Consider the following 16,888-nt stretch of genomic DNA (forward strand, 5'->3'; position numbering starts at 1 on the left):
TATCAAAAATGTTAAAACATATTGATTTTGTAAATTAGATTTTGTCAAAAGTATTGTTACGCTTTTAAAATGTTGGTTAAAATCTAATTTTAGTTAGATTACAGTCAAATCGGTCATCTTTTAATTGATGAAACGAGTTATTTAAACGGTCTCTGACATAAAAAAATCAGTTATTGGATGAATGAAACTAAACCTGTGATGTAAACTATATAACATCACTAGTGGTGTTCCGGCGCTACGCGCCGGCTTCGTATGTTTTTTTCTTAAATAAATTTACAATTCATTTTATGGTTTTAGTAAACAAAATATGTTCTAAAATATGAAAATAAAAATATGTCGAAAGAGATTGGTACCTTTTCCAGATTCATTTGATAGTGGTTAACGACTATTGTGTATTACTTTGTTTTGAAGTTACTTAGTTCAAAGTAGAATATCATAAGTAGTTCTGACTAATCGATTCAATAAAAGTATAATAAAAATCTGATAGTCGTAATAAAGTTAATTTAGTTAGAATTTAAACATAAAGTAAAGTTGATGTTTTATTTAGAGAACATACTTATATTGTTAAGTATCATGTGGACCATATATAACGATGTTGAGATTTTATTTTAGAGAGTAATATGAATTTAAACGTTTGTCATGAAGTTTTGTTCATATATTCTTATTATTTGATTTTTGGTATGAAACTAACTCTAGCAATGGAACATATTAGTAAATGAGGAAAAACATTTATATTTTTTTTTTTGAAAATAGTAACGAAAATCGAAAACAGTTTGTAAATGAAATTGAAAATTAGAACATAAAAACCCCTTATAAATTGTAATAATGATGAATCATAGATGATTTTTCTTACATAAGGGACATCTTATGTTTGTATGAAGCCATTGATCAATGCAGCAGAAATGGAAAGTATAGCCGCAAGTAAAAGAGCACAGATAGGTTCCACAACTTTCACAATTTCGTAAGTAGACGGTCTATATAATTTTCATCACCGAAGAAATAAGTTGCAGATTCAGGAGCCGCCACGTGTCAAAAAACGTCCACATCTCCCTACTGACGTGTGGGTCTGTGGAATAAGAAAAGACGAACTTTATTAGTATAGATATTTCATTTATTGCTGACATCTTATCTTAAATTTAATTCAAATAATCAAAATGATAAAATAATAATTGAACTACTGTAGTAGAATATAATTAATTAAGGTTCGACTGTTTACAAACCGCACTACTATTAATAGTAACAAAAATTTTTACATATATATGTGTATATGTGTATATGTATGTTTTTTTTTTATTATTAGGACCACACCACAATTGTTTCACATTTGTTCTCTATGTTATCATTTAGACTCTAAGTTAAGTAGACATTGTTAAAAGATAATATTATATTTTTATTTTTTGTTTGTATGTTTTAATATTTTATGATCAAGTAGACCATCTACTTCATATAACCGGTTATAATTTTCAAAACAATTGCTATTGATTACTTTTAGAATATGTTTAAATGTTTTTTTATCATATACATTTTGGTTAGGTTTATATGAGCATAATTATTATTTTTTATTTTTTTGACTTAAAGTTGCATTTGTTAGATTTAATTTTGTGTGATGGGGTGTTACAAAATTAGAATACTGAAGATGATGTGCCATAAAAAACGCTACACGAACAATTTTTTGTCTATAAATTGTAATAGTCTTAAAGTAAAAAAAATTACCTTAAACATTAATGTGATTTCATTTTATATATTCAATTTTTTATAATATTTGATAAATTTTAGTTTAATTATTTGAGAGATTATATCTTGAATACCAAAATTTAAAATTTGATGACGAATAACATTGGCTCAGTAAATTTTAAAGCTATATTTTATTTGAATGCCTTAATTTGTTCATTATTTAATTTTAGTAAATAATCTATTTATTATAAATACTTTAAAAATAGGTAAGATACTTTAATGTAAAGGAATTCTATGTTTAGGCATTACATTAAAAATACGTTGGATATGTTAGATGCATTAACATATGTAAATGTATTGATCATTGGCTGTGTAGAAGATTACAGACCTTTCAGTATCTGTTACATTTGAAACATACATCTATTATCACTTTAAGCTCTTAAGTAAACCCTTATAAGAAAATAGAGTTGGAAATTTGAAAACCTTCTCGAAATTCATCGAGGATGCTTTAACCTAAAGTTCATCTTTACATGAACTTAGCTGGTATTGGCTAAATTTATGATGAATGCTTTAACCTAAAATATGGAAAGTAATTTAAAGGTACCATGGTTGATTGGGGTGGAGACTCCTAAATCAATTAAAATGATTTAAAAACATTTTTGTAATAAGTTTTATTGGAAGTAGTCAAAAGCCATAAACATATCTTAAATAATGATACATGATAAATTGTTTCAGTGGTCCAAACCACAAACGACAATGTTTCATTTATTTTTCTTTAAGATAATGTATTTTATAAGACAAAATAGTATAAAATATGAGTAAGACAAAATCAGTATAAAGATATGAGTGTGCTTCAGTACAAAAGGTATTCTCATGCCATCCCCTGCTAGGGAACAGTTGAGTTCATATTTCTCGGTCAACTTGCCTTTAGTATTCCTACATCCTTTCATTAAGTGACGCCATCGTATAGTTTGCACATTCACTACACCAGTGTTCTTCAGCCAACATCTGCATTAAGATTTCAATTAAAGACATATTTCGCGAACTATCTCTTAGATAAGAGAGGACTGGATACATAGAGGCAGAAAACCATGCTACAAAGAGTTTTGTATCATCAGACCTGATTAATAAAAGGCTCCATTCGATGCAGAAGCTGATATCCCTGAAAAAAAAGAGTCCTTCTGAGAAAGAGAATCTAGTAGTTCTTGTCAGGAAACATAAAAAGAGCATTGCATGATATGGTTCCTATTAAAGCCAAACCCAATGGTTCAAGTTACAAAAGTTTTTGTGTTTCTTATAATTGCTTTGTGAGAAAAAAATTTCAGTATTTGAAGAAACATAGGTGAAAATAAACTGTCCTGTTGACTGCTTACCAAAAATGAAAGCTTCTGCATTTAAGAATCTACTAATCTGACCAGGAAGAAACAAGCCAAAATTTATGTATAGTTGTCAAAAGAAAATAGCTTGGAAATTCTTGTAGAATTAAAAGACAGTCTCATCACCTTGCTTGAAAAGTTGTTCTCGAGCTATTTAAGTCGTGAAATGTCTCTAGACCAAATTTCTTTTTCCAGAAGATAAAAAAAAACTGATTCTGACTTATGAAAATAAAAGAAATTTTTTACAAACCTCAAGTATGGTGATGGACAGTAATACACCACATCTGATATGAGTTTCAATTTAATTGAGGATATATTCTCCTAATTTAGTCAACTGACCATTTTTACCTTCGTATATCATTGAGAGGCACTGTCTTTTCTTTCACTCATCCCTTCATGTAGCTTTGATTTCTGACTGTGTTAAACCTGCAAAGAAATAGAGTGTTACGATTTCTTGAGTTTAGCGATTGAACAAAGAGCCGTCAGATAGCCACATATTGCAAGAGAGATGTGAGGCATGCTGGGAGGAATAAAGGACGCATGCTTGAGAAGCCGTGACTTTACCAAAAGAATCAATTTTCTACAATTGCCTACTTTCTCAGGTCTACTCCACAATACTGTAAACGTAATAATAGTATTAAAAATTCAGAAGCCATTAAAACACGATTGTAGACTGGAATCTGGGAACATTCAAACCTGAATAACGCTGCCGAATGGAAACTGGCGCATCAGATAAGAAGGTAGAAGACGAAGACGATAAGGGAAAACCCTAGGCTCCGTAAGTTCATATGAGTGGGTTTCAAAATGGCCTGTGAAATAAAAACTAAATAGCCATCACATTCGACGGAGCCCAAATCGAATAAGAAAAAAACAGGAAAAAAAAACGCAACCAATTGAATGGCGACACGTGTCAACAAATGCCCACCCCTAAAAATGGATGTGGAAGGCTAAGGTGAGAGAAAAGCCTGTTTTATTATTATAGATAGATAGAATATATTGAGGGATGTTATCATGCATAACATATACTTCGTGTAGTTAGGTATATATTAGTTTAGTTATGTAGTTAGCAATCATTTTTTCAAATATTTATAATACATATTATTAACGAAATACTCCCTAATTTTGCTTTCTTGCAATGATGCAAGACGTTCTTTATCTTCCTCATTCAAAACCAATTTACTACACAGACTAAGCAAGCAATCTATAAGTAAAGGAAACCCTCAGAAAGTTGGATAAAAGAGGGCAAAAGTGAAGACAATTTCCATTTTGTATTTCAAATATAAATGCTAAACTGTACAACTGATTTTCATTTCTATACTAAGACAAACCAGTAATCCCCAAAATAAATCAACTAACCGAGCAACTGAGTGCAACACAAGCTTTCCTAATAACCTTAAGAACTATGCCTGAGAGTTCAGTGACATCTCCAAGTCAGGAACTTGGAATCTGCAGGTGCGAGCAACAGGAATACACTTAAGTGGTCGAGCCATGGTCAAAACCAGTGCTCTAGGAGCTTCGTCCATGTCAACTTCATCTGCTTTAATCTTCCAGTCAAAACACTGCACCATCACTCCTATTGCAGTTCCAACAATGATATAAGCTAGATTTGATCCAGGACAGCCTCTCCTTCCACTACCAAAAGGAATGTACTTAAGTGCATGATCTCTTTCATCTTGTTGTCTTGAACATGGGAAACCTATAAACCTCTCTGGCTTAAACTCATTAGGATTTTCCCAAGAATCAGGATCTCTCATAACAGCATAAGCATTGACAACAAGTGGTGTGTTCTCTGGTACATAAAATCCTCTAATCTTACACCCTTCGCGGGAACTCCTTGCAAAGAGAGCTCCTGGAGGGTGCAGTCTCAGTCCTTCCTTAACAGTCGCCTGCAAGTAAGGTAGGTTTTCCAGATCCGTTTCTTGAACCAACCTTGTTTCCCCAACAACGGAACCAATCTCTTCTCTCAATCTTTCAAGAACTTTAGGATTGCTAATGATCTCTGCCATTGTCCATTGTGTTGCATGTCTCGAAGTGTCACTGCCTGAAATGACAAGATCCTGCAGTTGCCAAAAAAAGGTTTTCAGACAAGATAACTACTAATGATGTTCTTTTGAACTTTAGTTATTTACCACAAACAAGGACTTTATGTGGTTCCTAGTGATCCTATACTCTGCGGTTGTTTCGTCTCTACAAGTTTCCAGCAACACGTCCACCAAGTCCATATCTTGATCATCATCTTTTTTCTTTTCGTGCTCCTCAAGAATCCTCTCTAGCACCTCATCGAATCTACGAGAAACCCTCATTATCTCCTCTCTAAACAGTGATATTCTGAGCTTCTTGAGAGGCCTTTGGAACATGTTTGCCACAAAGATCTTCATGGTCAAGGCAGTGGACTCTGCCACCAAGTCTCTGACTCTCTCCGCCTCACCATTCTCCTCATTACAACTCCTTCCCATGATCATCTTGCAGATGATGTTGTTTGTGAACTTCATTGCTTCCTTACCAATCTCAACGCTCTCATTCTTCACTGCATTATCAAGCAGGCTAGCGTAAAGTCTTTCTCCCTCGTAGTCCCGGATACCACGTGACCGTTCGAGTGCTTGCGGTCCAAGTAGCTTCGTAACCATTATCTTCTTCATGAACTTCCAGTAATCACCATAAGGAGCGGTGAAAAATCCAAAGGATCCGACCAAGAGGGACTCATCGATAGGAGGGGTTCCACGGAACGAGAAGTTCACATCGTGCTCCCTGAAGATCTCGTAAGCCACTGAGGCCGAGGAGACAAAGATCACCGGGACACTGAAGATGTTAAGATGGAAGAGAGGCCCATACCTGGAGGACAGTTTCTGTAAGGCCTTGTGAGTAGAACCAGAGAGGAGAAGGTGAAGATGCCCAATGATTGGCAGAGAAGGAGGGCTTGGAGGCAACTCAAAACCATCCTTTGGTTTCTTGAAGAAGAAGCAAGAGTAACATAAGAGTGAAAAGAGGCATATGATAACTAATATCAAATAATTTAGAAAGCTTACTGCCATTGTTTCTCAAAGTGAAGAGGCAGATGAGACCAGAGTATCCTCTTTATCTAATAGTCAATGATGCTCTGTTGTGTACTAAGAAACATAAAAAATGGAGCTTACGTGTTATTATATAAATATATATATGAAGTCCCTTGAGACACGTGATCATAAGAACCATTCAATATAACTGTATAAAAAACCTTCAACCTCCACGGTGACAACTGGGGTTCCAGGTGTATGTTATGAGCATGGAACCAAAGTATTTCAATCAATAAGTATTTAATTTTGTTTTTGTCTTCTAGACCGGGACGTGAAATACACCGATCATGTACCAATGAACCGGGACACTTAACATTGGAACAGTCTCTTCTCATTATATTATTCAACTTTTGGAGAGTAAAGTAAACAAAATTACATAAGACCATAATTAACCGGGACACTTAACTTAGCTTCCTTATTTATACTAGTGGTATTCCGGCGCTACGCGCCGAGTTTGTATATTTTTTGTACATGAATTTACAGTTTATTTTATGGTCTTAGTAAATAGAATATGTTCAAAAATATGAAAATGAAAATATGTTGAAAGACAATGATATATTTTCCTATCTGTTTGATAGTGGTTATCGGCTATATAGTATTATTTTGTTTTGAAGTTGCTTAGTTCAAAGAGAATTCGTATAAGTAGTTGTGACTAATTGATTCAATAAAAGTAGAATAAAATACCGATAGTCGTCACAAAATTAATTTAGTTAAAATTTAAACATAAAACAAAGTTGATCTTTCATTTAGAGAATATTCGAATACTATTAAGTACCATGTGGACAATAAACAGAGAAAACAACATTTGAAATTTATTTTATTAAGTACCAAATAGTACCTACATGTGAGCAAATAATTTAAAGGGTTATTTAAAGTTTAACAAACTTTTGAAATTTTAATTTATTTTAATTTAAAATAGTATTAAATTTACTATATTTTTTCAAAAATTACTATTTATTTTATTATTCCATTTAGGGATTATATAATTAAGATGGTGGAAATGAATAAGAAATTTGAAGAAACCATAAGCTGAGATTAAAAAAAGGCACTTTAGTGAAGCTTAAGAGGATTAGAAGACATCTGTAAACACGTGAATGTAATAAGTAATAATAAGTTTTAATTGTGGTAGAAGTTGCAAACATGGTCCATGAAACAAAACAAACTATGAATTTCTTTTTTTATAAACAATACTGCAATGAAGCAAAAGGGAAATAGGGAGGTCTCAAGTTCGATAGCCTTAGCAATTACTCGGTGCGTGCCTTCTTTAGTGTGTTTCCAGCAACTTGAACCGGGTCTTCATCATGATAGTCTGCTCACAATTGTATTCTGCAACTGAAGCTGCTCCACCGGATGGGCTCGCCAGGTTCGAGGGGTTTACACACTTTCGTTGCTCTGGTCATTACCATTTGACCATTCTCCATCAGAGCAGCTGCAGGAGAGATATTTGACACCAGGCGTTTTATCTCCAGGAAAATCGTTCCCTCCCTGTCCATTGCCATTACAACATGTGAGCCATTATGTTAATAAAGAAGAGTGCAAAGTAATAGTTTAATAAGGCTTACATGATTTGCAAATGTTGCTGCACGTGGACGCTGATGGCGATCAAAGAAAAGATGCATGACACAGTTCGTCAAAAAACACTAAGACACATCGTTGTAGAGCTGTAGTGAAGAGTAGATGAAGATTATAAACAAAAAATATGTAAAACCAACAAACCCTAGGATGTCTACAAAGCAAAAGGTTAAACTTTGTATGATAAATCTCGAATTTTTGGGACAATAAAAATGCACCAATTTCCTTGGCAACCGAGTATTAGTATTTGCTAATGCCATATGATGTCTGTAGTCACCAAATCTAAAAAGTGGAGTTCTTATTTCAAAAAACTTCTTAAGATTGTTGAAGTAAATGAGGACGTTTGAATCTGACAGTTTAAAGTGGGTGTTGCTTCTTGCAACATCAAAGCCACTGATCTTGCAAATGGCTCCCTCTTGTTTGACAGTGTTCCTAGCCTCCTAGAAATTCATCAAACAGATCTTGGCATTATTAAAATAACACCATTCGTTCCACCAAAATCAACAAAAGTATAAATTGAACTATGAGACGTCACTTTCCTTGAAACAGCTGACCTCTAACTTCACATTGGTCAGAGCCAAGGTGGTAAAATGCTGAATTTCTTATAGTCCAAGTATACAAATAACACTCCATATCATATCAATGCTTCTGCTTCATCTCACAAGTCAGTAAAGGACCTCGAAACAGATGGGGCTCCTCTAAGACACTTCATTTCTCCCTTCACATCCCTAAGAATCCAACCAACAACGCTTCGGTCGGGCATCACCTCTCCCAAAACCATCCATATTACAGGTTCATTGACGCTTATGCCTTTGGTTGCAACTGGAGCAGAGTAAATTGGGTTTTCGGAAATCTCTTTGCAAAACTGTTTAGATAAACATGTAAAAGAGAGTAAATTTTAATATGCCGGTGACTGGAGGTGTAAGCTCACATACCTTTCACAAACAAACTGATCACATAAAACGTATCTAAGCTTAACCTGAGAAGAAAACGCTTGAATAGAAGATATAGTCAGACCAACAACAAAGATAAAATTAGAGGTAAATGAAAATACCTTGGAATCTAGCAGCAGCATATGGATGCCCATCAGTTGACCTCAATTTTTACATTCTGAGCTGCCTGTCTTCAGGATAAATGAGGCTGCAAAGTTGTCATTAGGGAAAGTTTGAGGAAAATAAATGTCTATGAGCACTCTCGATGTATAGTGATATGGCTTGGGATTCTGAGGAAAATAAATGTCTATCAAAATAACTAAAATCGAAAGAATGTATCGGTTTAGTTGTAATCAAACTTCAAAAACTTACCAGTCAACTTTAGATGTCCGTCTAGTAAAACTGGGACTTGACCAAATGGCTGACCTCCCAAATTGGTGAACAAATAGCCATAAGAAATATTCTGTTTCTGAATTCCCAAATTGCCAAGAAATTGGTGGATAAGAAAAAAATAAAGAATATCTGTGATCACAGTGAAACTAATCGGAATCATCGCTGGAAGCGCCGCCGGCGGAGTTCTGATCTTCATCTTTCTCCTGACAGTTCTTATCTTCTACTGTCGACGGAAGCCGTAGATTAAATCTCTGAGGGAAGATATAAAAGGAAAAGGAATAGCTGAAGCCAAAGGAGGAGGAGCGGCAGCTTCGGAGACGGAGAGGGACATCGAGAGGAAAGACAGAGGCTTCTCATGGGAGAGAAGCGAGGAAGGAGAAGATAACGCAAAAACAAAAGAGAGAACCTTCCTCTCTGCGTCCTGCAAGTCTTCTTCACGTTTCAACAAAACCATTAGCGCAGCTTCGTTTGTTCATGTGTCCGAGCGAATAGTTTATCCAAAAGAATTTTTGAAGCCAGATGAAGTGAAGAGAAGAGGTGAAGTGCGAGATCTATATATATAGAATCTCAGATCGAGAAAGGCAGGAGTCTCCATTAATAAGATCAAATTGCGTTTAAGAATGGAGATGGGATTGATTGCTAGTAAGCCAGATTGGCGATCGCACGAAACGAAGATGACGGAGAAGACGAAAAGAAAAGGGATCGAGAATCGCCTTTGGTTAAACCGTGTCTGACGTGTCGTAGAGAAGCCTCTTGATTGGCTGATTTAATTGTCCTACTTGGACAGCTTCACTGATGCTCATATAACCCTTTTAGTATAGGTTAGATTACAAGTCCTTAACAATCATACGGACACTTTAGTTACAAGGTAATGATATATCAGTGATGAACTGGGAAGCTACAGATTCGAGGAACAGGAATGCACTTAAGGGGATGAGCCATTGTCAAGACCATTCCTGAAAGAGTCTCTTCCAAGTTAACCTTAACTTCTTCAGTTCTCCAATCAAAACACTGAATCATCATTCCAATAGCTGTTCCTAGAAAGATATAAGCTAGGTTTGATCCAGGACATCCTCTCCGACCACTCCCGAAAGAAAGGTACTTCAGTACTTGCTCTCTTATCTCGTCCCCTTGCTCTCCTAAGAACCTCTCTGGCTTAAACTCATCAGGATCTTCCCAGTAATTAGGATCTCTCATGATAGCATAACCATTAACTACAAGTGTTGTCTTCTCCGCGACATAGAACCCTCCCATCTTGCATCCTTCTTGGAGCCTCCTTCCAAAGAGAGGTACGGGTGGATACATCCTTAGTGCTTCTTTGATTACTGCTTGCAAGTAGGGAAGGTTTGGTAAGTCAGTTTCTTGAATCAATCTTGATTTCCCTACAACGGAATCCATCTCTTCTCTTAATCTCTCAATAACTTTAGGGTTGTTAATGATTCTAGCCATTGTCCACTGTATTGTTTGCTTTGATGTGTCTGTGCCTCCAAGGAAAAGCTCCTGTGAGTTTTCAAACGTTTCTCAGAGAGAGAGGAATTAACTAATGAATTATATATAGGACAATTCTTTCAAATAGATCATTTTTAAGAAAAAAAAGTTCTTGAAAAAAATCATCAAAATAGGTTTTATTAAAGAGCAAAAAAAAAAACATTTTACCCTTTGTTATATATATATATATATAAATAATAATTAAAAAGTTTAAATAACATATGTTTTTAAATTCTAACTTTTTTATATTTTTCAAATTCTTTTTTGAAATTCGAAAGTGCTTTTTGAAACTATTTTTTTTAAATATTATTTTTAAAACTTTAAAATTTTAAATCTCACCCCAAAACTCCATCGCTTAAGTCTAAACCCTAAAGTATAAATTAGTTAACACATGGTATAAATGTATATTTACCTATTTAATGAAACATTTTGGTCATTTTGATTTTTAAAAACTATATTTGTGAAAAAAACTTTTTTTTTGCTATCTAAAAATAATTCTTTAAATATATATATGATGTGAGGAAGACTTTAATTACCACAAACAAGGACTTGATGTGATCCCTAGTGATCTTATACTCGGCGTTTTCGTCTTCTTTAGCTTCTAACAACACATCCATCAAATCCTTACTTTGATGTAGATGATGCTTCTCCAGTTTCGTTTCGTGTTCCACAAGAAAGCTCTCAAGCACCTCGTTGTATCTACCGGAAATATCCATTATCTCCTTCTTAAAAAGTGGGATCCCTAGCTTCTCAAGTGGCTTGCGCAACAAGGTTGCAAATAAAACCTTCTTCGTCAAGGCAATAGATTCAGTAATCAATCCCCTGACTCTCTCACCTTCACCGTTCTCCTCCCAACACCTCCTCCCAATAATCATCTTGCATGTGCTGTTGTTAGTGAACTTCATCGCTTCTCTACGTATCTCAACTGTCTCTTTCTTCATCGCTTTTTCGAGCAGATCAAAGTAAAACCTCTCTAACTCCTCCGCACGGATGGTTCTTGACCGCTCGATTGCTTGCGGTCCAAGAAGCTTGGCGACGACGAGCTTCTTCATGAACTTCCAGTAATCTCCATGTGGAGCGGAGAAGAAACCTGAAGAACCGAAAAAGAGGGACTCATCGATGGGAGGGAGACCTCGAGAGGAGATGTTCACGTCATGGGACTTGAATATCTCGTTAGCCACTGAAGCAGAGGAGACGAGGACTATAGGGACGTTAAAGATGCGGAGATGGAGGAGAGGACCGTAGTTGGATGAGATTTTCTGGAAAGACTTGTGGATTAAAGAAGAGAGCAGAAGGTGAAGATGACCAATGATTGGCATAGAAGGAGGCCTTGGAGGCAAATCAGAGCTATCCTTTGGTTTCTTGAAGAAGGTAAAGAAACATAGAAGTGAGATGAGGCATAGGAGAATCATCATGACGACGTTGATCATTATTTGCTAAAAGTGAAGAAGAGGGAGATGAAACAAGAGGTGTTCGTTGTTCAAGGATCGAACATGCTCTGTTTATATAAACCAGACCAGCGGAAGAAAGGTTCTTTTAGAACACGTGAAAGTAGTGCAAGTTAACCAGTAGTGATATTGTAACGTCCTGCGTCTATGGGACCGAGGACAAGAGCATGAACAACGACTAAGTAATCTAAAAAAACAAAGAACTTAGGGTACGATTCGTTTCCGTTTCCGTTTCCACCCGTAAACGCAGCTTTGGTTTTCCGTTACCACATGTAAACATAGCTTTGAGGAGGCGTTTTGGAACAATCACAAAAATTACAAACCGCTCCAAACATTTTAACCAAAAGTTGGTTCATGTTAACTAGCGGACGGGTTGCGGGTGGATAAATTAATATAAAAATATTTTCTAAAAATATTTTAATTTCTTCAATTTAAATTTTAAAATTAAAATATTATAAATATATATATTAATTTAAATTCACTAACAGTATCACAATTTATTTTATAAAACTATAAACCAAAATTATTCACTATAATTTTAAACATTAATATATATATACATATATAAAAATATATAGGGAATTTCTCTCAAATAGCCATTTTTAAGTTTTTGTCACAAAAATAACTTTTAATAAGAAAAATGACCAAAATAGCCCCTTTTATTTTGAAAATTTTAATATTTATTTTTTATTTTTAAAATTTTGAAACTCTATCCTTAAAGTCCTAACCCTTAACTCTAAACCCTAATTTTAGATTAGTTAACTCTAGGGTATAAGTGTATTTTTACTCTTTAGTAAAACTTCATTTGGTCATTTTTCTCATTGATGACTATTTTTTTGACAAAAATTTAAAAAGAGCTATTGTAGGGAATTTCTCAAATAATATATATATATACACAAACATAAATGAAACAAAATATCAGTTTAAAATTTCTAATATAAATCTTTAAAGCAAATCTTATTGAAATTATAACTTTCATTAAACTACAAAAAAATCTAATATTATTATTAATTATATTTTATTAATTATTATTATATTTTATTATAATACATATGTTTTTATATTTTTAAATGTTCAGTATGTTATAATGTGTTAATATTAGTAATTTGTTATTAAATTGCTGCAATTTTTCTTAATCAACCAATCGCAAATATTCTGAAAATGCACCAATTTTTTTTTTGATTAAATGTGAAATTTATTGATCATGGCAAAAAGAATAAGCATTTACAAAGACTTATAGGCCTAAAAAACAAATTTACAAGGCTAAAAGATGAATCTTATTCTGCTATGTATTGGCTGAGACTTCAAACCATCTTTGCATCAGACCAGTGAACTGGTCAGCTCTGTAGCGTAGAGAGGAGATTTTGTTTCTCATTGCCTTGTCAATGGCTCTGACTGTTTGATCAACCGTGCGCTGGCCTGTCTGATGCCGTCTTCGGTTTCTTTCCTGCCATAAATGGTAGATGGTGGCTTGAAAGACCATATTGAGCAGTATCTTGTCCATTTCCTGCAGGTTGTTTGTGCTTAAGAACTGCAGCAAGGTCATCCAGTCAGGATCCGTTCTGTTACCACTCAGTCTGTTAGCTAGCTTGTCCCACACTGTAAAAGAGTAGGGACACGCGAAGAAGACATGATCCCGTGTTTCATCCCTCTCTCCACACATAGGACAGCCTTGATGAATGCCCCAAGCTCTCATTCGGTCTCCTGTTGATATTATGTTCCTCACAGCCAACCAGACTATAAAAGAGAATCTCGGTACTCCTTGCGTGAACCATACACTCTTGTTCCAGAAAACTGTGGCCTTCTTTTGCCTGATCTTATCCCAAGTGCGCGCTGAAGAGAACCATGGTTTGAAATTGTCATAGGAGTGCTTCCACAGGATTACATCTTGTCCTTGTTGATCATCAGGTACCAGTTCTCTCTGAATGCGGGCATGTAACTCATGGAAATGCCGACTCCTATGTCCTCTGACACTCCACTGCGCTTGAGTAACAGCCTCACATACTCTAGCATTACGAGCAATGCCAAGGTAGCAAGTACCCACTGCACACGTAATGTCAATAAGTCTTCCACTTTGCAGCCAATTATCAAACCAAAAGAAAGTATTTCGCCCATCTTTGACCTCAACCCATGTGAACTGATATGCTAGCGACCGAAGCTTTAACAGCTTTCTATCCAATGTATGAGTCGTACAAGTTACTTATTAACGCTATAAACCGCAACCATCTACATTCGCAAACTTCCACAACCGCAACCGCAGCGTTTCAAATCCTTAGTAAAATACGATTGAGGCAAATACGTGTTTAGAATTTGTATATTGATTATATGAATAAATAATTTACAATCTATTAAACCTGTATATATATTAGTTTCAAAACCTGAATTTTCCTTTTAAGAAAACATTCTTATTTCACTAAAAAATTCCTAATCAAAGCATATTGTGCCAAACAAATGTAGCTTTTTATTGGTTTTTATTGGTGTAAAGAGATTTAAGTCATTTCCATAATCAACCGCAAATAAATTAGCCCATGCAAATAGCTTCAAATAAGGCTGTTGAGAGTTTTAACAGACACTTGCGCTAGAAACAAGATGACTTTGGTTTGGATTAGAATCCTGTAATTACCACTTTTGCTCTTTGTAGCTAGAGTTCCAAATTAAGACACGTGTAAACAACTACGTAACTACTCTTATCCGTAATCATACGGTTACATTTAAACTGCTAGTAATTCGATATGGTGAGCATTCTATAACGAAAACAAAAAAACTTAGGTAAGCACTCGCATGTGTCTATAACTTTTACACAACTCAGTAACTTGCGTGTACCTTATCTCGGCTACAACTATATTTCCTTCTTCAAACAGGTTTTGAATCTGTTACACTCAATTGTTTCTTCTGTAGGAAGTTGAATCATTCACTTGCGTGGAACATTTGTTTGTCACAAATATCTATTACTCGAAGTTGATAAAGTTAAAGTGAAGTCGGTTTTCTTTGACGAAAACATGCTGACGGACAATAATTTCGTCGGTTTTCTTTGACGACATTCCGACGAGATACCGACGAAACATATAATTTCACATTCGTCGGAATTTTCCGACGAAATACCGACGAAAGTGAAATCGTCGGAAATATCCGACAAAATTCTGACATAATATTATAATTTTGGAGTTTCGATAAGTTCGTCGGAATTCCATCGAAATATTCCGACAGAAATCCGACGGATTTTTGACTTTCGTCGGAATGTCGTCGGAATTTTTCAACGGATTTCCGACAGAAACAGATTTTAGATTTGCAAAGTTATTATAAATGTATAATTTGATACTTAAAATATCTAAACAACATATATATATATATATATATATAAATTTATAATATGAAATTAGTTCACACCGTTAAAGTTTTTATATAAAAAAATTATTTACGTATACATATCAACGTATTCGTAATATCCTCCAATAACACTTATATACTTATACAAACATATTACAGTAATAAGACTAGATTTTGATTTTGTATAATATCGAGTGAAACAAGTAATTATTTTAGTTAAACCTCTTATAAATCATTTACATACTATCAAAGATTTCTATGTGATCATTAGACTGTTGTTTTGAAACCTCAAATTTTTATTTCTCAAAATTTCGTCGGAAATCCGTCGAAAATTTCGACCAAATTCTGACGAAATTCCGACGGACTTTAGCCCCGACCAATCAAAAGACATGCAGAAACTCATAGTTTCTCGAGGCTTCCTTTGGCGATATTCTCGAAACATTCCGACGGAATTCCGACGAAATATATGTGACGAACAGTTTTCGTCGGTATTTCGTCGAAATTTTTCACTTTACCCGGGAAGAAAATTCGCGAAATTTATGTGATTAGCCGCTTAAAATAGAACCGACTGAATTTCGACAGAAACTGTTCGTCGGTTTATTTTTAATACATAAGCCCACCCTTCTTCTTCCTCCTCATTTTTTCTCTTCTCCTCTGCAATTTTTGCAGTCTTATTCCTCTCTCTCTCTCACAAATGTGTAACTCCGACCCCAAATCCCCCAAATCTTTTCCCCAATCATGTAAGTCATCTAAACCCCTCTTTAGATTACATTTTTTTAGGTTGGAATGTTAGATTTGTGGATTTTAGGTTTTGAATCTGAAGATTTAGGATAGAATTGATAGTTTTAGGAGTTATATGTTGTTAGATTTTGTTTTAGGTTGTTGTTTTGTATGTAGATTGAAACTTTTAGATGTTAAGATTTTAGAAATTATAGGTTAAACATTTTTATAAGAACATTTTTTGTGTATTTATAATTATTGAAAAGTTTTATTTATATATATATATATATGTTTTCAAGTTTTTATTATCTTTTATTGTTTCAAAAACGTTTTTATAATTTTATATACCGTTTAAGCTTTTTTATAAAACATTTTTAGTTTCTATAAAAAAATTTAAAAGTTTGTTGTAATTTATAAAACGTTTTCTGGTTTCTAAAATTTATCAAAACCTTTTTCACCATTTTAAAATAATTTTCAATCTATAAAATGTTTTTGTGTTTTTTTTTAGATTTAATTAAAATATTTTTCAGTTATTAGAAAAAGGTTTCAATTACAAAAAGTTTTTTAAAATTTTAAAACGTTTGCTCTTTGTTTTAAAATATTATCAATTTATAAAAACCGTTTTATGTTTTTAAAAATTTATAAAAACATTTATTATAAAGGATTTTAAAAAAACTTATACTACAAAAACGTTTTTCTAATTTTAATTATATATATAAAGAATTAGAAATATTTATTATAAAGATTTTTAAAACATAATTATCTTAAAAAACGTTTATCTAATTTTTAAATTTTATATATATTTCATGAATTAAAAATAGTTATTATAAATATTTGAATAAAATCTGTTTTAATTTTTTTAAAAATAATTTTAATGTCCGTCGAAATTTCGTCGGAAATCTGTC

General features: G+C 33.9%; 3 protein-coding genes across 3 annotated transcripts; all 3 read right to left on the reverse strand.

Moving 5' to 3' along the window:
* Positions 1-2,363: 2,363 nt before the first annotated feature.
* Positions 2,364-6,109, reverse strand: LOC106428847 (cytochrome P450 705A20-like). The gene is made up of 6 exons (XM_048770580.1): positions 5,180-6,109; positions 3,747-5,107; positions 3,615-3,667; positions 3,399-3,476; positions 2,795-2,836; positions 2,364-2,682 (listed from the first exon to the last, which is right to left on the reverse strand). Exons 1-2 carry the CDS (start codon positions 6,080-6,082, stop codon positions 4,451-4,453), a joined length of 1,560 nt encoding a protein of 519 aa, XP_048626537.1. The 5' UTR covers positions 6,083-6,109; the 3' UTR covers positions 2,364-2,682; positions 2,795-2,836; positions 3,399-3,476; positions 3,615-3,667; positions 3,747-4,450.
* A 1,091-nt stretch (positions 6,110-7,200) lies between these two features.
* LOC106428849 (cytochrome P450 705A22-like) lies at positions 7,201-12,051 on the reverse strand. Its single transcript, XM_048770578.1, has 7 exons — positions 11,025-12,051; positions 8,980-10,500; positions 8,730-8,897; positions 8,611-8,668; positions 8,030-8,540; positions 7,666-7,764; positions 7,201-7,588 (listed from the first exon to the last, which is right to left on the reverse strand). Exons 1-2 carry the CDS (start codon positions 11,916-11,918, stop codon positions 9,880-9,882), a joined length of 1,515 nt encoding a protein of 504 aa, XP_048626535.1. The 5' UTR covers positions 11,919-12,051; the 3' UTR covers positions 7,201-7,588; positions 7,666-7,764; positions 8,030-8,540; positions 8,611-8,668; positions 8,730-8,897; positions 8,980-9,879.
* A 1,170-nt stretch (positions 12,052-13,221) lies between these two features.
* LOC106428821 lies at positions 13,222-14,051 on the reverse strand. The gene is made up of 2 exons (XM_013869573.1): positions 14,030-14,051; positions 13,222-13,979 (listed from the first exon to the last, which is right to left on the reverse strand). The coding sequence occupies exons 1-2, from the start codon at positions 14,049-14,051 to the stop codon at positions 13,222-13,224; spliced, it is 780 nt and encodes a 259-aa protein (XP_013725027.1).
* Between the last annotated feature and the right edge of the window lie 2,837 nt (positions 14,052-16,888).

Source organism: Brassica napus, assembly GCF_020379485.1.
Source record: "Brassica napus cultivar Da-Ae chromosome A5 unlocalized genomic scaffold, Da-Ae chrA05_Random_43, whole genome shotgun sequence".
Lineage (NCBI taxonomy): Eukaryota > Viridiplantae > Streptophyta > Magnoliopsida > Brassicales > Brassicaceae > Brassica > Brassica napus.